The 21,974-nt window shown below is 43.1% G+C and overlaps 1 protein-coding gene across 1 annotated transcript in view; it reads right to left on the reverse strand.

Annotated features, from left to right (window-relative positions):
* Positions 1-1,076: 1,076 nt before the first annotated feature.
* Col6a5 (collagen type VI alpha 5 chain) overlaps positions 1,077-21,974 on the reverse strand; it is a 98,474-nt gene continuing 77,576 nt past the window's right edge. Inside the window, exons 36-40 of the mRNA XM_021172713.2 lie at positions 20,137-20,345; positions 8,431-9,120; positions 7,031-7,127; positions 6,104-6,336; positions 1,077-1,467 (exon numbers count right to left, since the gene is read on the reverse strand). Of these exons, the coding sequence (XP_021028372.2) occupies positions 1,448-1,467; positions 6,104-6,336; positions 7,031-7,127; positions 8,431-9,120; positions 20,137-20,345 (1,249 nt within the window). The 3' untranslated portion in view covers positions 1,077-1,447. The remainder of the gene's footprint in view (positions 1,468-6,103; positions 6,337-7,030; positions 7,128-8,430; positions 9,121-20,136; positions 20,346-21,974) is intronic.

The raw sequence follows: 21,974 nt of genomic DNA on the forward strand, positions 1-21,974 counted from the left end.
TTAGAGAAAAACAAAACTATTAAATAGACTTTGTTTTAGAAATTTCCAAAGCAATAACTGGCTACTTAAAATTAACCGACTGTGTTATTTTTCAATTATATGAAAGACAACGGTCACAGTAAGGAAAACTATGTGGAACAAATATGAAATTGTCCGTGTGTTATCCCACCAGCATATTCATTTTCACATGCTCATTGGTTTGGCATTTACTTGTTGCTTTAACCAAATCAAGTGATTTTTATTAGAATATAATAATTGTACAAAATAATGGGTTTCATTATGCCATTTCCAGACAGCATGTAAAAGACTCTGATAACATTCACCTCCTCTGAATCTCCTTTTATTCCCCTCTCCCCTCCAAATGTGCTTTACTTCCCATCCTCTTAATCCCCCAGTCCTGGAATTCCACATATGGGAGAAGACATATAAAGCCGGCTTATGTCGATCAACACGAACGCCTACGGTTCTGTCCATCTTCCCACAAGTCACATGACTTTACTCTCCTTTATGCCCCAACAGTACTCCACTGCCTGCGTTCTCCATGTTAAACTGACTGTGTAACTAATTCACTACTGCTTTGTCTTGTCCTGTATGTGTGTTTCCTAAGTAGGTTTAATGTGCTTTCCTGGGCTTGTATTCTAAAGGGTCTGAGTGAGACTACAGTTAATAAGAATGCACAGAATAAGTTTCTGGGTCAGACTTGGGTTTGTTGTTATTGTCTTGTTCTTTTTCCGTTTTAGAGTCTGTTTTGATACACTGTTTGAGAATAGCTCTGTTTCCAGATTCACGTGTTGACATGATTTCTTTGGCAGCAAAACTCAAGTCCACACAATGCAAAGCACACTAAAATAGAAAACAAGTGTTCCCAGCAGGGGCGGGCAGCTCACAAGGCAGCTTCTCCTCCCCTTTCTCTGTTATGAATTTGTTACTCTATAAATGTCCCGGTAAAGAAAACCCACTGACTATAGGTAACCGGTGCTAAATGCAATCTCAGGGTTCTACGGGAACCAGCGACGCCGAGTTTAGGGTTGTATAAATGAGTAAAAAAAAAAAAAAGACAATTGGGACATTCCAATTACAAATTGTTTTTACTCGAGGGTCTAATTTGAGATGTATATATGATGGCGATCGTGACAAACATCTTCTTTTGGCAGACACTCATCCAAACTGATCAAAGCGAGTGAGCCAAGCTGTCACAGGGAAGCCTGTTGCCTCTTCTTGCTCAGTGTTCCCATTCCTCCTGAGAGATGAAACCCGGTCCTAGTTTTGAAGGTCTGTTCCTTGATGTCTCTATCCTGAAGAGTCTCTCCCTCAGGTTTGGGACTGAGAAGCAAATTTAGTTTTAGTTCCTGCCCCTACCCTTCTAATAAATGATTGGCACTTTCTGGCTGGAACTACTGCCGCAGGGAGTCCCATCTGCCAGCGAGCACTCTTCTCTCCTGAAAGCTCATCTTGCATCTTCGCCATCTGTAAAGCATGAAAGACACCCTGCTCTTAGCATCACGATATTGGATGACAGTATTTCCTCCTGAGCCTACTCCTGTAGGTGCCAGGTATGAAACAAACACAAGAAACAACGATAATCCTTGGTATCTTCAACAGTCAAACTAAAAGTCCAACCTAGAGTCATCTAGGAGGTCCATGGAGAAAAAAAAAAAAAAAAAAAAAACGTGACCATTGGTAAAACTGTATAATGCAAAGGACTGCAGACACAAGTCTCTCTGGTCTACCCATGATTTGAAATTCCCTGCTTAGTGGCTTTAGCAGATAGGATTATTATATAATCCTTTGAAGGAGGGTAATGACTGTTTGCAACGTGTGGCTCTGCTCAGAATTCCTGTGGCCTCTTCATGGAATTCATTTACAGGACAACATTCCTCCCCTATCCCCATCCACCTGCTCCTGACCTCCCCCCCATGTAAGCTTTTGGTTGCTAATACCAGCACCTACTATCTATCCCTCAGAGGGCGCTGTTGAGCGATAGAGTGGCTCAATGAGTCCTTGAGATGAATGGCCTTGTCCTGTAGCAGCTCTGGGTCCATCCATCAGCGATCTGGGCGGGAGGAAGACCCAACCAACCTCCAGCCTCTGTTCAGGATAGCTCTGCCTCCTAACTTAGAAAAGCCTAACTCCGGGCCAGGCCCAGGCTTTGGCTGCCCTCTATAGGACAGTGCTGGGATAGCACTTCATTTGGTGTCTTCTTCCCTAGGATGCGATGGAGGCGTCGCCTGATGGACTCTCTTGTGACTACTCCACGAATGGATCTCATGAACATAGGTTGTCAACTCAGGGAGCGCCTCAGGGGAAGGTATCTAAGTACCTGTCTCCATGGGAGAGGTCATGTCCTTTTGCCCTGCATCTTGGAAAGTTTCTAAATTTCTAACCCTAAATTTTCGTAACAATTTAAAAGTCACTAAAAGTATGTAACTGCAACATCCTGTAAAAGCTGACATTTAAAAATAAAGCTTCTGTGGGGGCCAGAGAGATGACTCAGAAGGGAAAAGTCAAGCCCGCTTGACTTGAGGTCAGTCCCTGGAATCCATGTGTGAAAGCCCCGTGAGGAAGCATGGGTTTAGAATCCCAGCATTCCTACGGTGAAGTAGGAAGCAGAGACAGGAGAATATCCCAGAAGCTTGCAGGCAAAGCCAACCTGGGGTATGTACCACTCCTCCTCCTCCCCCTCCCCCTTCTTCTCCCCCTTCTCCTCCTCCTCCCCCTCCTCCCCCCTCCTCCTCTTCTTTCTCTTCTTCTTCCTCCTCTTCTTCTTCCTCCTCTTCCTCCTTCTTCTCCTCTTCCTCCTCCTCTTCCTCCTTCTCTTCCTCCTCCTCTTCCTTCTTCCCCCTCCTCCTCCTTCCCCCTCCTCCTCCAAACAAGGCAAAAAGATAGAGAAACCTGTGTCCTCTGACCTCTACCTCCCCACCCCACATAATACACTCATATACATACACATCATACACACTCAGACATACAACAATAACAAAGTTTAACATGTTTTTCAATGACACTTCTATATTTATTTTCTTTTATCAGACAGGGTATCATGTAGCCCAGACTGGCCATGAACTCCTGATCATCCTGCCTTGACCTCCAGAGGGCTTAAACCACAAACAGACACCACCATTGATGGCCATGTTTCTTTTTTAGCTTATCCAACAAAATCTAAATTCCATAGTGGTTGATATCAGCTGTCCATTGTATAAGATATGTTTATGTCAGATAACTTATAGTGTTCATTTCTCTCCTTAAACTTCTACCTCCATCCCTCTTCCAGTATAGGATTTCATTCCAACTTTAAATGATTCAAATACTTTAAACTTTAAATTATTTGCCCAATCATACCTTTCTGTTGGGGCTCTCTCTTTCTCTTTCTCTCTCTCTCTCTCTTTCTCTCTCTCTCTCTCTCTCTCTCTCTCTCTCTCTCTCTCTCTCTCTCTCTCTGTGTGTTTTAATTTCCTATGTCATAAGTCTAGGCATCAAATTTTTGTCAAGATGGGATATTATTAGAATTTACCACAAATGCCTATATATGTAAACTTTGCTCATTTTAGCAGGGAAAAGTAAACATTGTATTGGAGATGTATTAATTATATGGATAATTTGTGTAGTATTTCTAACTCTGGTCTGACCATTTCCACCCAATCTCCAAAGCATCTTAGGAAGATCTTATATCTGGGCCACAGCACCTTAATTGGATGCAGGATGGCTAAGAGACCTGTCATACTCATGGGGGGCTGGGGAAGGGGCAGGGCATTTATAAGAGATGGAAGAAGGCCTCCGAGATTCCTCACACATAAAACATGTTCTTTAAGACTAGCTCCTTAGACAGCCACACTCTGGCAAGTCTCTATGTGTCCACTAGAGACGATGTATGCACCCCAGAAGGGAAAATACCCACCTTAAACAAGCTCCTCATTAGCAGTGGTGGAGGACCACAGCAGCTGGGAGAGCTTTAGGGATTGTGCGCTAGGTTAACAATCAGGGACTCCTCGTGCCCAGTCTGGTGAGTTGTCCACACAAGCATCCATCAGCTCTGTCACTCATCACAGCTGCAGAAAGCTAGCACTCACTGAAGTTTCAGCCTAGGCCACATGCCGTTTGAAGCACATCACATACATTCATTGTTCACCTTAGGCTATGACATAAGCTCTGTTACTGTCTTTACTTTGCAGCCAAGGAAATGGAGGTTCAGAGAGGCAGAGTGGCATGCCCAACGTCAGATGCTCAGTGACTGAAGAAACATTCAAGTACTATTTCCTAAGTGGGCACAAAACCCTACCTCTCTAAGCTAGCTCCTCAGACAGTGTCTGTGGTTGGATTGATTTGACGATAGCTGCTCTCTCAGACTCAGTGCCTACCAACTCATGAAAGACAACGAAATCTCCCGCAAACCCAGACTACTTGTTGGTGTTTTCCCAGGAGCATGGGATCTTCTACATCGTAATATCTAGTTGAAGGACTCCTATTCAAAAAATCTGATTTGCACTCAGGATCTACAACAGTAGGCCGGTGGTTCTCAAGCATCAGCCTGTATGAGACTCCCTCACATGTTCTCAGTGACAGGTTTAGTTCAGCCTGTCTATGGTGGGATCTGAGAAACTGCATATCCAGTGAGTGCTAGATGGTGCTGATGTTGCTGGGATTAGATTGTACCAATTTGATGATTTTCAACAGTGGACTGCCCTGAGACATGCAGCAGGAATGATCTAGGCAGGATTCAGGCAGTGTTTTCCAAACTTGGACACATACCTGAACCACGAAGGGAGCTTTGTGAATAATATTAACTCCGTGTCTCACCCTCAAACAGTGATTTCATTTATCTGGGGTGTGGTTTTGTTCTCAATTAGAAGCCACTACAAATAGTGCTGCTATATGCATTCTAGTATGTATGAATATGTACAGATTGTTTTACACACCTACACACACATATGAATAGAAATTGTATTGGCTTTATAGAACTAACTTAGTTAAGGTTTCTATTTCTGTAATAATAAGCCATTACCCAAAACAACCTGGGGAGGAAAAGGTTTTTCATCTTAAACTTCCAGAAACCATAATGAAGGAAAAGCAGAGCAGGAACCCAGGGACAGGAACTAAAGCAGGGGCTGCTTACAGGCTTCCTCCTCATGGCTTCCTCAGCTTGCTTTCTCATCCCACCCAGGACCACCTGCCCAGGGTTGGCCCCGCCCACAATGGGCGGAGCCCTACCCATACCAATCACTACTTAAGAAAATGCCTCCATAGGTTTACCTACAGGCCAATCTGGTGGCAGCATTTTCTTCACTGGAGTTCTCTCTTTCTGAATGAACCTAGCCCGTGTCAAGTTGAAATTTAAAAACTAGCCAGTAGAACAATCTAGAACAAGTATAGAGCCATATATCTAACTTTGGTGTAATCCATACATATGTAGTATACAGTAATTTCCCTGCAGATCCTGGAGCACAGCAGGACTCTGGGCTGCTGTCCTAGAGACCTTTGTGGAGTTCTAATCTCCATTCCATACTTCATCTTGACCACAGATCCATAACTACTCCTTACCCCCACCCAGTAAGAAGCTGCCCTTGGCCCTCACGTAGATCTCAGAGTTGTATCACAAGAGCTTCATCCTCTCCAAAGCTGGAAGGCTTGGATTACAAAGGCAGAGCTGGAGTGTTCAGAGTCAGGAGGCTCCCCACCTGCCTGAGGATGCAGCTCCTGCCTTCCTAGAATGTTTTGGTCCTCATTTACATACACACACACACATACACACACACACACACACACACACACACACACACACACATACACACACACACACACACACACACACACACACACACACACACACACACACCTGCCTCCCAGCTCCCTGACTCCATAGGAATCCTCAGAGCTACTTTCTTCTCTGTTCTGAACACATCAGCTCCCTTCCTACCTTTCTGAGATTTTTATCTCCCTTGCCCTCTTATCTCAGGGTGTTCCCTGTGTTCCTAGATCAGCAGCATCTCTTTTATTTCCTTGCTATACTTCTTGCTTTACTTCTTGCCGTCATGCTTTTCAACCTCCTGGGAAAAGACCAGCCAGACAAGAGCACTTCAGGGCCTCCAATGAGGACGCTACAGACTACCTTGTTTGCTGTTCACTGGAGCTGGGGTCTCTGCGGAACAAGGCTCTTCCTTATCATTCACCATCAGTTCCCCGGAGGATAGGAGCAGGTACAACTGCTGCATCAGATCAGCAGCGCTTTCTGAATGGTTACCATGACTGTTCCCTAGGAGGAAGAAATGCTGCTCCTGAGATCCAGAGTCTCCAGACAGCTCACTCTCTCCTGCCTCGATTCTGTACACCTCGGGGATGAGTCTGGGATGAAGGAGAAAAGTAATCAAAGTGGTTAGCCAAGTCCTGTGTAAGATTAAGTGCAAATCTAGCCACATACCAGAACAGAAATCCATCTTATGCACGTGATAGGAATAGTCCTCGTGGGGTCTGTGGATGCAAGGGCGATTTTCTAATATCCAGAAGGAGAATTAGACACATAGTTGTCTCAGAGGTCTAGGATTCCACACCAATGTTGTTTTCATCACTAAAGTTTTATTGGGGACTTGGGGTTTTTGCTTTGCAAAGTCAGAATCATTCCTGCAGCTCTGACATGAGCTTCCTGAAAGGCAGGATGGTTTCTGTCACTTTTTTCTTCCAACCTGTAAGCTTTTCTTGGGCAGTAGCCAATCTGAGTTGCATTATATAGTTATCAATATGAGATAGTTTTAATAAAAGCAATGTATATGGTTGATTGCAATATAAAATGTGGACCTCCTGTATAATACAGATTGTGTTCTGCCTTCTGCTAGCCAGTGACATCATCACCAACACAACATTTAAAAAAAAAAAAAAAACCCTTGCTCAGCCCAAATCCTACATCCTGAAATGAAAATGCCATTCACTTCATATCCTTAGATTATGACCCACTAATGCTGGACCAGTTACCACTTCACATTCTCAAGGATTGTTTCCTGGGCAGTACTCCCCACATCTGAGAATGGATTTCTTAACTCACAATGCACTGTCTTCTGTGCCAGCATTCTCTGGGCCAGGGAAGGTGAGATTATCACACTTGGCTTGCAGGTCTCTGCCGGGATATTTGTTGATAGCACCTGGAGACAGTGGAATTCTTAGTCCAGTTTTTACCTTCCCACATAATGCCTATCACCCAAAAAGTCAACTCATCTTTTCCTGGAGATGGAAGTCTCTTTAAAAAAAAACAAATTAATCTTGTGAGGGACTTTGCAAAGTCGGCATGCTGGCATTGGAAGACCTTGTTCTTGCCAAGTCAATGAGATACAGCAATAATTGAATTAAAAGTTCCCATGCTTGGTGATTCAATTCAAGGACATTTCTGCATTCCTCCTGTTATCTATTCCCCCCTCATCCCACACCCAAGAAATGGAGGCTCTTCTTAATAGGTTCTGTTGGCCATTGAAGTTGTCTTCCCTGTTTCTACCTTGGGGTTGAAAGAAGGCACTGTTTTTGACTCAGTAGTAAATATATTGCCTGAACTCCATGGTTCCTAACTCTAAGCCGAGTCCTGGGATTGTGTGTGTGCCAGAACTCCCAAAATCCTGGTTAACCCTAGCAAGCTCCAAGCCACTGCAGATAACTACACAGCATGGGTTTTGCTCTGTCCTGATTCCTAGCACAGGCCAAGACTTGTTTGACACTTCTAAAAACTTAGCCTATTCCATACCTCTGTCTAAAATTACAATGCCAAGGTCAGAAGCTAAAGTAGCTACTCTCAGAGAGCCACAGTGGAGAGACACATTTCAAATCACTATGTGGTTGCATTTAAGCTAGATCTTGCAGAGAGGCTCTAGAAAATAGCTATACCTATAAATCATAAGAATTCAAGTCAGAACCAAGGCTGACAAGGTAGACCAGATGTCCTTGGGAAAAGTGGAGGTAGTGATAGTAGGGGTTTTATTTATTATAACAGTACACTTTGTTAAGGGTTTAGTAACTAAAGTGCAGCTTAATAGAAAAGAATATAGTCCTAGGGTCAGAATGTGAGGGGTTGAGTCTAGAATTTACCATGCATTAATTATGAACTTTTGAGAAATTTATTTAGTGTATTCAAACCTTAGTTATTCCTTTATAGAAAAGGGATCTGAATTCATCCCTTTGAGGGCTATGCTGAAGATTAACTGATGTAGCCAGTCAGAGAACCAAACACTTAGCAAATGTTCAGAAGTCAGGCTTAAAGGAAATCTTTCAAGTCTTTGAGGATCTCCTGCCTAGAACTGTACCCAACATGAACAGGCTTTTCTCTGAGATTCTCTCACTGACTCCTGTTCACATCCTACCACTCTCTACTAAAATGACATGCATTTGATTAAGTAGACTGATTGACTGCACACAGAGACATCAATAAAGCAACAAAGGAGAGAGGCTTGAGTGACTTACGTCTGATCGAGTGAACAAATGGCTTGATGAACTTGATGACATAGTCCAAATCTGGCCTGTGTACCCGGCCAAGCCGGACTAAGTGATGATCCAGGGGGTGGCTTGCTAATTCTTCTAACTCCATGTCATTGTGTATCGGACCAAAGGAAAATACAAATATGGAGTAGCCTTGGCACTTGGCTCTCAGAGATGCATTCCTTAAAACTTCTTTGTCTAAAGGGTTGGTTTCACCTGCAGTTACTATAAAGATAACTTTGTTTTTCCTCAGATTGGGGGTTCCTACAAAGACATTGTCAATTGTCCACTGAAGGGCATGCCCAATAAAAACATCGCCATTGAGCTGCTGAAGAGACTCTTGGAGATGATGCTTCATTTGGTGTACAGTGTTGTAAGTGACCAAATCGAATTCCAGGTAGACTGGGCATTCTTCAGTGTTTGGCAGATAGCCTGGGGGAGAGTAGGTCAGGACAGCCACTCTGTCTCCTAAGACAGAGGTCAGTGGAGCTGGGGCGATGTGAAAGTAATCCAGTACTGACGTTAGAAAAGTTCTCACTTCCTTAAACTCGTTACGTCCTCCTACTCGTTGAGAAGCATCTATGAGGAAAGCCACGTCCATGTAATATTCTTGAAGAGAAGCATCCCCAGGCTCATGAGCAAGACCCAGTTCTTCTCTACCATGACTTTCATGTTCTGCAACAGAATAACTTTAGTCACTAGTGGTGGAAGGGTTAACTTGAAACTCTAAGACATGAGTGTAAACACATGCCATGGGATGCTCCTACTCTTCATTCCCATACCATGACAGACACCACTAATCAATATATTAGCAGGCATCACTAATTAATCTCAGTACTTGTCCTGAAATACATTCTTCAAATCTGCCTTTACTTGGTGCAGAATTATTTCTATTTGACACATGGTGCCACATAAGAAACCTACTTGCTACCAACTTCATGTTTTTCTGAAATGACTGATTTGACTCCAAAACATCTCAATGTAAGAAGAGAAATATATGCCTAATTTTAGCTCTTCCTCATGGTTACAAATCCTGCAGCATGCATTCACATCTACTGACTATTTAATTACAAGGAGTAAACACAAGAGAAAGTACAGATGTCAAAGTTACAACTCATGTGCTGGCATATATGGTAGATAAAAGCAACATCCATAAAGCAACATCATGGGGCAGGTATAAGTCAGTACTGACTTTAGAACCTTGCTGATTGTAAGATATGACAATCTTTAAGACTTGGGTACTGTGAGTGGTGGCTATCAGCCCATGACTAGACAAGGAACTCACATCATGAGGAAGGTCAAACAGTATCAGTAAGCACTGCCTAAATCAGTTAACATTAATTTCTTTCCACAAAGCATTCTCAGAGAAGAAATTAATACCCCAATTTACACACTTGTCTGTCTGTCTGTCTGTCTGTCTGTCTGTCTCTCTCTCTCTCTCTCTGTGTGTGTGTGTGTAAAACTGTACTTGCTACGGGCATGCATGTGAAGAGGAATATTGGAATTCCAATAGATATTGGAACTGAGTGTCTTCCTTTATCACTCTCCCCATTACCTTTTTGAGACAGGGTTTCTCATTGAACCCAGCCCTTGCTTTCGCAGCTAGACGGACTGGCTGGCTCAAGAGCTCTGGGACCCACCTGTCTCCATGCCCTACTTCCACCTGACCTATACCCCAGCCCTGGTGTTACAGCTGAGTACTGACATGTGCAGCTTTTACATGAGTGCTGGGTCCCAACCTTCAAGGAAGGCTCCCTTTCCCCTGGCCCATCTCTCCATCCCTCTCAGTTTATATTCAGATGCAAGCTCCTTTGTTGCAGACCATCACTCCCAGTGATATTGCTTTAAATCTATAGGACTGTGAAAGCTTTCTACACTCCTGGGAGAGGCAGCCGGATGGGGAAATGGGGGAATCATCAGCTCTGTAAGACAAGAAGTAAATGGCCAGTGTCCTTTCTCTCTGAAAGAAGTGTGTTTGTAAGCACACTCGAACAATCAGTAGCTTTCTAACTGGGGAAAGACGTATTGATTTCTATTTCTGCTCAACCTGTTAGTAGAAGGTCTCACATTTAGTGTTCTATTTAGTCTCCAAACAGTAAATGAACCAACAATACTAGATTAATACTATAAAAGTTAGTATCAAGATAGGATGCAACAAACACACGATTAGTACAAATGATTTTTATTAATACTGGAAATGTTTTATTAGACAGGTTTTTGAATGTTCAAATGAACCTGGGGCAAATCCACACTACCCTTTTGTCTATTCTCGGATTTGACTTGCTAATCCCTTTTTAGAGTAATTTTTGAATCTATATTAACTAGGAATGGTGGTCTAGACCAGGTATGGTAGTATACTCTTGTAATCCCAGAACTCAGGAGACAGGCAGATCTCTGTAAGTTTAAGGTCAGTCTGGCCTACAAAGTGAGTCCCAGGCCAAAGCTATATAGTGAGATCCTGTCTCAAAAAAAAAAAAAAAAAAAAAATTCCAGTGGTTTAAGAAATTGCTCAGTAGTTAAGAGCTCATGTTGCTCTTGTAGAGGATCCAGGTTCAGTTCCAAGCACCCAAAGGGTAGCTCACAGCCATCAGTAACTCCAGTTCCAAAGAATCTAATACCCAATTCTGACTTCCACGGGCACCAGGCAGATATATTGTACACATATATACACACAGATAAAATACCCAGATACACAAATAAATGAATCTAACTTTAAAAAACAATGCAATGGTTGTATATAGTTTTCCTTTCAGGTAATTTCTTTGCCTGGTTTTTGGTGTTAAAATGACTTCAAAGAATGAGTTGGCAAATAGTCTTTCCTCTTCAATTCCCTAGAAAAGTTGGCATAGAATTGATATTCATGGCCAGGCAGTAATGGCGCACGCCTTTTATCCTGGCATTCAGAGACAGAGGCAAGCAGATTTCTGAATTCGAGGCCAGCCTGGTCTACAGAGTGCGTTCCAGGACAGCCAGGGCTACACAGAGAAAACCTGTCTCAAAGAAATATTTTTTAAAAGAATTGATATTCATCATTTCTTAGGAGGTTTGTTGAATTTGTGGTAAAATCATGGGAAAACTCCAAGTACAAATCCAATCATTCTGACAAGCTAGTTAGCTTATTTCTTCTTGTGGTGACTTTCATATTGTCAGACACTGTGTCTAATTTATATGTAAAAGTGGTTCATTGCGTCCTGTAACCCTTTTGAAAGCTGTAGAATACAGAAGATGCCTCCTCTCTCTGCTAACACTGGTTATTTGTGTCTACCTTTTCTGGAGAGTCTGATTCTATAGCTTTGTCAGTTTTATTGATCTCAGAGATCTGACTCTTGGCTTTACTGATTTTTATCATTTTTTTGTTCACTGGGTCCTTAAATGTTATTGCTTCCTTCAGCCCACTCTGGGGTTGCTTGTCTTTCTGTTTCTGGCTTCTTAAAATGGAAATTGAGGTGACTGATTGGAAGTTATTCATGTTTTTGTTTTTTCATCAGTATAAGCATTTGATATTAAAATTCTCTAATTATGCTTTAGTGGGGTCTTGGAAGATCTGGAATGTCTGTTTCATTTGTATTTCTCCCCAAATCCTTCCTGATTTCTTTATTGATCTCTGTTTCAGCCATGGATTGTTTTAAAGTGTTTTATTTACTTTTCTAAAGATTTAGGGATATTTCAAAGATCCTTCTGCTAATCATTTTGACTTTAGTTCTATTTGGGTCAGAAAATATTCTTGCTATGACTTGAATCCTTTAACATTCTCAAACATTGTCCCAACGCATGAACACAACATGGTCTATTTTGGCAAGTATTTCATGAGCATTACAAAAGAATGTACACGCTGCTCCTGGGTGGAATGTTCTGGAAGTGCCAAGAAGTTTACTTTAGCTGATAATGTTGCTTTACCATGCACTTGTTCTCTCTCTCTCTCTCTCTCTCTCTCTCTCTCTCTCTCTCTCTCTCTCTCTCTCTCAGATATTGAGGGAATATGGAGACTCACTGATTTTTTTATTCTAATTATTGAACGTTTTTTCATTTGAGTAATTTCCATTGCTATAGTTTCAAGTGGCCTGCTATTTTTTCCTGTTGTTAGATCGAGGCTGCCTGCCCTTAACCTCCTCGCTGGTGCACTGTTCCCCTAACACGATGGTCTTCCTCTCTACAGATGCTACTTGAGCACTGGAGAAGAGGCTCAGTGGGTAAAGGCTCCTGTTGTGCTGGCACCCAGGTAAAAGGTTGGCTGTGACTGCACCTGTAACCCCAGCACTGTGGGGTGCAGAGACAGGAGGTTTCTGGGGCTCACTGGCTGCCACCCTGGCTCCATCCCTGAGAGATCCTGAAAGAAGTCAGGCAAAGACTGATTGAGCAGGTGTTGAGCAGGTCACCAAGTGTCCTCCTCTGTGAGAGTGCGCTCATGTGGGCGGACACACGCGCACACACTCACCAGCGGCGTAGCTGGGAGAGCATCCACAGATCTCTGGAGTTCTCTCTGTGCAGCTCTCTCCCCTATCCTGTGAACCTTAGCTCCTGGTCTCCCTGTGCCTTCAGATCTCTTTCCTCATCTCTGAGAACTCATAAGGGTCCCCTAAAATTCTCTCACGCCACACAGAATCTTAGGTGAGGAAAGCAGAGGCTCTGCTACTCACCTCCTTTTCTCTATCTCCCAGGAGCTTCCTAAAGTCCAGTGTATTTCTTTTTTTATTTATTTATTTACATATTTTATGTATATCAGTACACTGTCACTGTCTTCAGACATACCAGAAGAGGGTATCAGATCCTATTACAGATGGTTATGAGCCATCATGTGGTTGTAGGAATTGAACTCAGGACCTCTGGAAGAGCAGTCAGTGCTCTTATCCACTGAGCCAGCTCTCCAGCCTATTGTCTTAACTGTTGTCTCATCTGTGTGGGATTTCTTTTCTGTTGGTTATGCTGGATTTGGCCCCTCTATTCTACCTGAGAGGCTCTGTTATAAAATACTGATCATTGTGTGTGTGTGTGTGTGTGTGTGTAGGGGGGTGATTGTTTCTCTCCAAGCATAAAGAACTGGTCACACGTGTACTAGGTTCATAGTACATTTATAGAAACCAACAGGATTTGGCACTTCATAAGCTTGCTTGGAATGTACAGGGGTCTCATTCCCCACCAGAAACCCAGTTTGAAGTTCTTAATGAGTACGTTCCAGATGAAAGTCCTGATTAAACTGCTGATCAGCAGATTAGAAGTGTGTCCTGTAGCGCTCTTTGCTGACAGTGCAAACCATCTCTGCAGGTCACAGCCACAGCACATGAGGGACTGACTGTACTGAGAGGAGAATGGGCTTTCTGCATTTTGGGAGTTCGCAGTTCTGGACCTGACTGACCATGATCTGTGTTATCAGCAACAGCTCTGGTTTCCAACGCTTGATTATCCATCTTTTTAGGGGCCAACCAGCAGACTTCCATAAACACAGAGGCCATGATTGCACAGATGCTACAGTAGGAGAGGAAGGACTGACTGACCGGAGTAGTAAAATGCCATTCCGTGCATGCCTAGAAATATCACTATCTCATTTTTAGTTTTATTTTTATAAATAAACTAAAATCTCATTTCCCTCCTCCAAGTATCCAACAACAAATCCTTTTCTAAAGAGGCACAAACCACCTACAAGGAACCCTTAAAAATAGGTTCCCTCTGAACTTAGATTTTCATGAAAAAAAAATCAAAGAAACTAAATATAGATGACCATGCTTTGAAAACTCAAAATTTAGTCCAACCCTAAGGTAGGATTGTTCTATTTTGGGTCTAAATTCATGTTATTTGGGAAGATTCAGGCTTCAGAAATATTTCTTCTTTAAGAAAACCTGGCAGGAGCCTAAATAAAACTTGCACACAGCTCGCCGCAATGCTCAACATTCTCTCCAAATGTCAGCATAACTAAATTCTTGCCTTCAGTTCTGTGGAAGAACTGAGTTAAAAGGGCAGAGGGGTGATAACTGGCTCACTGCCATGCATAAGACTTGGATGGAATGAGTGACGTGGTCAGGTTTCCTAGGAAGTACTCCCCAGAGAGAAGCCGAACTTTAATCAAAGATGTGCATCACTGAGCCAAGTGGGGGTGTGGAAGGGAAATTTAGGGAGCAGGGAGCATCATAGGGCATGAGACCTCTGGACAGGACGAGTGTGCTGAATCAGTATGGTTGTCTGTCATGACATTTGTGGAAAATCTCATCGACATTTGTGAGTTATCCAGTGGGCTGCCTTGGAATGTACCAGTGCCAAAATTAGCCATGGGATTTTCTTTTCTTTTTATCTCTTTTGGGGTTTATTGTTATTGTTGTCTTGCTTTTACATTGTTTATTTGCTTTTCAAGACAGTGTTTCTCGGTGTAGCCCTGGCTATCCTAGAACTTGATCTGTAGACCAGGCTGGCCTCAAACTCAGAGATCTGTCTGGCTCTGCCTCCCAAGTGCTGGGATTAAAAAGGATGTGCTATGAGGCTAATATATGTATTGAGTTCTATTCATGTGAATAATTTCTGACTTCCTTCTTTTTAAAAAATGTGTGTGTGTCCCTGCATGCATGTCTATGTACCACATGCATGCTTGGTGCTCAAAGAGGCCAGAAGGTGTAGGATCCCTTGTAACAGGAAGATTATGAATCACCATGTGATTCTGAGAACAAACCCCAAGTCCTCTGACAAGTCGGCCAGCGAGCTCTTAACCACTGAGCCAGCCCTTAGAGGTCCATATCGCTGGTATTGTTCAAGTTCACCGTTTTCCCAACATTTGAAAGCACTGGCGATGCTTTCTGTTTCTGCTTTCTGATACCACACCAAGTATTCCATCCACTTCAGGCCTTGGGGTCAGATCTCCACATATCTTCTCTCATCAAAACATCCTTTTAGCAGGAGACTGGGATTGCCGCTGCTCCCAATTCACACCTAAGCAGACCTAAGCTTGGAGACGTCCGGTGATTTAGCCAAGAAACGAAAGCCTAGAAGTAGAGACAGAATCTATCCCAAATCTGTCCCAATGGCTGACTCCTTCAGAAGGAGGAGTCGTCAAATATCAGGGTAGGGCAGAAATAGTGAAGTACACACTAACCAGGGCGAGAAAGGCTCAGGGACCTGATGAGAAGAAAGTCGTCTTCAGTCTATTGGCATTCTCTCTGACAGAGGCCATGAGGGAATATTTTCTTCTAAAACTATGTCATGACATAAATAAAATTGGCCTTCCTTTTCCTCCAGTGGGCATTGCAGAGCGGTGGTTATGGTCAGGTCATAGGAGCTGGAGCCTTATTTCTACCTGTTTTTAATTCTGTGACCCCGGCTCTTCTCCACCACTCCGTTCCTCTCTACAAAGCGCCATGCTAATACACGACAATTCCATGAGGTTTTTGAGAAGAAAAAAAAAATGGAATAGTTTGCAAAGCTCACAACAAATTAAAGTGTTCACAAATTTAATCTTTATAAGTAAACAAGAAGAAAACTCCTAGGGCTACGAAAATCCTCCCTGCAATGGTAAATTCTTCAGAACTTCGATAAGAAAAGAAAATGCAGCCTGTTGGCCTAACTTACAGACGCGCTCACTCAGGCCCCAGAAGTGACGAGCCCACTGTGTTCTCGCAGGCTTATCTGCAGAGAACTTGGCAGCACTTTATGAGCCTCTCCATCTCACACCCGCAGCCCAGGCCTCTCCTCCCCTCTGTCTGGTGAGGTCACTGGCCAGGGTCCCAGGGCTGGGCCAGGAAGGCAGGGGAGGCAGGCACAGCTTGTGCACACCACTGCATGCCATTAACATGTCATGGGGAAACAGAAACCCTTACATGCCCCGTGTTTTTCTGGGTGAGAACCTCTTCTCGTTTAAGTAGACAAAACTTGAAAACAGATTTCATTCTTTCCCCTGAAAATAGGACCAATGTTCTTCTTGGCCTTGATTTTTCTAGGTGGTTCTTAAATCGTCATAACATCACTTCTGAACCATTTTGTGCTCAGAAACAAGAGTCGGCAGAAAAGGCCTGCCTCCTGGGGAGAAGCACTGCCTCTTTGGAGAAGCACTGTACCCAAACCACCTGCAGACACATGCCCTTCGGTTTTAAATGAAGTTACTCTGTGCTTTATGTTTCTAGGTGGGTTTATTATAAGCAAGTTTTAAAAATTAAATAGGAAAAAAATTTTAAATACCAGAACTATATCACCAAAATTATTTGAAAGTAACTCTCCAAAATAATGATGCAATTTACGTTGTTTTCAGGTTTGGTAAATGAATGTACTTCACCGTTTATAAGTGACCACGGAGCCATCACCAACCACACACAGTCAGGTCTACGGTGCAGGTGACCAGAGGCTGATGCAATGCAGAACATGAGCTGATTGACATTCCAGGGATGGTTCGGAAGCCAAGTCTGCCATCCAATGCAGATTTAAGTTTAAGTGCATGTATGTGCAAGTTGAATATGTGGCAGCAAAAGTCAGAATCAAATGACATGTTCAAGAAGAGGTCCATAACTAAATATATCCATTTGTTGAAGGGACTTTATGAGAGTGTTTAGAAAAATCAGGATGGAGTTTATAGCAATTTGGACAATGTTAGACATGATACCATGTGAAAAAATAGAACATGCAGTTGAATAAATCCAGGGAGACAAAGGATGCATTCAACACTAAAAAAAAAGCTGTTTGATAAATGCTTTTGAAGGTTTATGTTCAAAATTTTATTATCATTTTATGGTTCCTTTGAGTTTTGTTTTTGTTTTTTTTAAATTAAGATCCTGGAGTAATGATGGGGCAGTAATGGGCAGATGGAGATGCTGCGGGCCTCCACTCACACCAGATGCCAGAATCCCTCTTCAGCTATTGCAAAAAACAAGTCTCCAGATACCGCAGTTACATCCTCAGACCCCACGTGGTATAAGGAAAACTAGCTCCGGCCAAGTTGTCCTCTAACCCTCTACATACACAATGGTTATTGCAACACACACACAGACACACACACAGACACAGAGACACACACACAGAGACACACACAGACACACACACACAGACACACACACACACACAGAGACACAGACACACACAGACACACACAGACAGAGACACATACACACACAGAGACACACACACAGACACACATACACACACACACACACACACACACTAAACAAAGAAACAAATGCACAAACATTTAAACATCATTTTGGGGGCTCCACTACCCCCAAATGATTGACTCGGTCCAGAATGGACACTTACAGGATTCGTTGCTAGTGAATCCCCAGGTGCTTCTGCCAGAAGGGAGGGGCCTCACTGTAAGAGTCACGTGAACAGTGGATCTCACACCAGAGACCATATAGAATCCATATAGCCTCATAGAGTGGGACTGGGGATGAGCCCAGTGCAAGCCGGAGCAGGCAGAAGCAGCTAAGTGAGAGGCTAGCTGGGGGAGACAGGCAGGGGTTGGGTATCTTGTGGAAGAGGGTGACAACCTGCTGCCAGCCAACAGGGCACAGGAAGTATAAAATTCTTAAATGCTTGAGATCACAGACTTTCCCTCAAGCCTCTCCATTCAAGGACAGAAAGGCCAGCCATCAGCTGCAAGAATTACATGATAAATGAGTGGTAGACACAGCATATGGAGGCACTCATCAAAGTTATCAACTAATTTGTACCATGCATCTGGAACTTACGAAGGCTTAGCTCTCAGTGACTAAAGGTTTGGAATCACAACTGACCCCAGAAGGAAAGCACATCATACAGTAAGTCCTTAGCAGGTTTTTGGCAACTGGCTACAAAAGATTTGAGAGAGAAGAGAAAGGCAGGGAGGGGCAGGGCAGGGTAAGGCATGGCAGTGATGGCAGTATGGGGAGAGACAGACAGACAGACATTTGAGACTCAGACTTATTTATAGGACTAAAGACATAAACATGACATCCCGGGGCCTGAGACACTATTCCCAGACTATCACTACCCACAATCCATTACAGGAATCCCCCCACACACACTTCAGAACTTTGGTGGGGTAATCGTTTACTTTTTATCCTCCTGATAGAAATGTGAACAGGTATTTCTTTAACCAAACTGAACCCCACAGTGGCTGCAAGGCCCTGAACTGTTCAGACATCTGGAAAGCCAAGTGAAAAATCTTTCTTTTCTTCTTAAATTGCTATTATTGTATCAGTAATGATGGTTGCAGCATCTCTCTCTCTCTCTCTCTCTCTCTCTCTCTCTCTCTCTCTCTCTCTCTCTCTCTCTCTCTCTCTCTCTCCCTCTCTCTCTCCCTCTCTCCTCTGCTTTCTCTGATCCATTTCTAAGACTTGGGAATGGTCACCTCTAACAAAGCCATCACACGCTACCCTTTCCCACGTTGACCCTCTGCCAAAATGCATCTCCCTCTTCTAAGCCAGGCGAGAATGGATTCCTGTGCCTTGAGGAAAATCATAATCCCGTACCATTAAGTGAACAAACAAAATCAACACTATCCTATTAAAAGAGCACCTAACTCTCTTGTGCAGGCTATGCCGACATGAGAGTTTAAAATTGCCTTAATGAAGTCACATACAGGCTTAATACATAGACATCACATGTTCAGGTTTACTGAGAATCTTCTTTTTAAAGCTAACACAGCTTATTTTTCAACTGAAGATTGATTAGCTTTTAAATTCTTTACTGTAGCTTTAAAAAAGCTAGTTTGGCTACTTTAAAAGTAAAGTTCAAATGCTTATATTTCTGAAATACTTATGGGGACACAAGTGTTAAATCTAAGAAAAAGAAGAGCTATCCAGGAAGCTTCAAAGAATCAATAATATGGTGTGAAGGCCACCTTTTTCCTTTTATATTTGCATATTCTAGTCATGCATCTGATGCATTGGATACAATACTTAAATGCAACATCCTGGCCAGATGGTTATTTTGGAAGATTCTAGATGCAGGGTTTGGATGGCTGAGTAGTCTGTTTGACATTTCACAGTTTTAAAAAAAAAATTTTTAACTATGTGTTTACTTTTATGTGTATGGGTATTTTGCCTGCATGTACGGCTGTGTATCATGTGGGTACAGTGCATGCAGATGCCAGATGAGGGCATCAGATCCTCTGCAAGTGAAATTGCAGATGGCTGTGAGCTGCCATGTGAGTACCAGGTATCAAGCTTGGGGCCTTTGCAAGAACAAGGAATGCTCCCTGCCGCTGAGCCACCTCTTCAGCCCCTCACATTTTCAAATGAAAATAAGATACCTTTATGTATCTTATGTGTTTATTATCTTACATATTAGTTGGTTTTAAAGCTATTAAAATGTTGACATTAAAATATTTAGAGTAAGCCATGGGGGAGTTGCACACTCTGCCATTTCTGGGTATCTCGAAAAAATAAAACTTAAACCTTGTGTAAGCACAAATCCTGGGGCAATGGCCAGGCCAAGTTTTGGAGGTTGTTTTGATCTCGTGTTTGCTCTGATATTCTTTATATTTTCGTGTTCTGAATAATGCCAACCTTCTGAATTGCACGCTCTAATTTCTTTAAGTCCATCATGGACATTTCTGAGACTTTGCTCAGTGATTCCCATGGCTGTACCTGTCATCCGCTACTTCTGTTGCTGTGATAATTGCCACTGAATCCACCATCCTTAATTGTTTCAGAGCCCAGCCTCAATTTATTGAATTCAATCCTAATATTAAAAGTCAAGGCTCTGGGTGACTGAAAAGATTCCCTCATGGGCCCATGTGCTTACCAGAAGTGAGACTCGCCATTGCTACAGATTCCCGGCCATTTCCATAGTGGCTCACTAACTTATGTGGCTCTAGCATCTGGCTTGGAACGTAAACCAAATGGTCGCCTCTGTGATCCTCCAACACAAAAGATGAGTCTTTCCCAGCGTTCAGCTCTTGATCAGCCAGGCTGTTTGTGCTCGCAGGAACCTCCCGCAGCTTAGCAGTCAATCTAGATGAAGAAAAGGCGGGTTTCAGCTGCATCCAGGTGAGTCAGAAAGATGCAAGTAAATTATCCAAACATTTTAATGTGTTTCTTTAGTTATTTATTAAAAGAAAACGGGGGGGTGTAGCTCAGTTGGTAGAGGGCTTGGTTTGCAAGCATTAAGACCTGAGTTTGGTCCCCCAAGAAGCCCCATGAAGAAGCTGACCATAGTGGCATTTGCTTGCAATGCAGGTACTAGGAGGAAAAGCTGAGTGGACTCCTGGGGTGCGCCAGTCTATCAGCACAGTGAGCTCAGCCAATCAGCACAGCTGGCTCAGTGAGTTCAGCCAATCAGCACAGCCGATTCAGTGAGCTCAGCCAATCAGCACAGCCGGCTCAGTGAGCTCAGCCAATCAGCACAGCCGACTCAGTGAGCTCAGCCAGTGAGAGACCCTGACTCCAAACAAAGGAGGATGACGCCCAAGGAACAGCAGCCAAGGTTGTCTTCTGGCCTCCCCATACACACATATACACAGCACCCCCACATATGAACGCCCATATGCATACACATACATACACAGGAAAAAGAAAAAAACTGGGTGCTGGAAAATTCTAAATTAACTTCAATCAATTAATTCGTCTCCATTTGATCTTCCTTTCCTCGAGTCCACTTATAACCTATGGAGTATTCCTTTGGGATGAGCCAAATCTGATTTGCATAGAGTTGTCAATAAATTATGAAGATGTCGTTCATCAAGCAGCCCCTGGAACATCCTTGTTATACCTCAGACTGATCCCAGTTACCATAGAAAATAGGCTTTTAATGGACAAAGCCCTGTTCTGCGAGGAACGAGGCTCCGGACAAGACCCTTGGAATGGGGCCAGCATTTAGATGGGCAGTTTAAGGGTTCTTCGTGATTTTAGAATTATGTCTTTATTTAGATGATAACAGAAAGCATACACAAGCATATTCTTGACAGTGTCACTTTTAATTTACTGTTTGCAGTTGCGTTTAATACCAGAGGTATTATTTAGCTGTGAGGCAGAATACATGAAGGCCAAATGATATCATGACATACAGGGTGTGTGTGTGTGTGTGTGTGTGTGTGTGTGTGTGTGTGTGTGTGTGAGTCCCTGGTAAGAAGCTAGGCTATCAGGCAACAACAGGGGCCAGTGAAGCCCAGACGCATCTGCAGCACGGTCATAGTGTACAAATTCAAATGTTCAGCTTTAGAAAACCAAAAGCACTCACCGCATGGCATTGTTATGTTCGATTATTTAGATTTGATGTGTAAAATTGATTGTGTTTAGTAGTTGCGAAAGAATCACTCATATTATGATATGTACAGATATTACAAAGAGTCTGTGGCTTATTCAAGGGAAGCTGCTCAACTGGACATTAATGTGGCCCTGTCTTCCCAAGGGCTTGGCTGCTGGACACGCCCTTGCTAACCTACTAAATAAACGGAATCTGGCATTAAAGAAGTGTGCACGTGTACGAATTCCAGTTGCTTCTGGATACCTGGAAGGAGCCGTACCTTCTCTGAGAAGCTGCCTTGCTTAATGCAGTCTGAGATAAGGGAGTAACAATGGGCCTAGGCCAGCTTTGGCCAGGGATCCAGTTCAGTGAAGCTCCAGCTAAAAGCGACCGAGAAG

The sequence above is a fragment of the Mus caroli genome, unplaced genomic scaffold (assembly GCF_978045245.1).
Source record: "Mus caroli unplaced genomic scaffold, Mus_caroli_1 scaffold_11, whole genome shotgun sequence".
In the NCBI taxonomy this organism is placed as follows: Eukaryota; Metazoa; Chordata; class Mammalia; order Rodentia; family Muridae; genus Mus; species Mus caroli.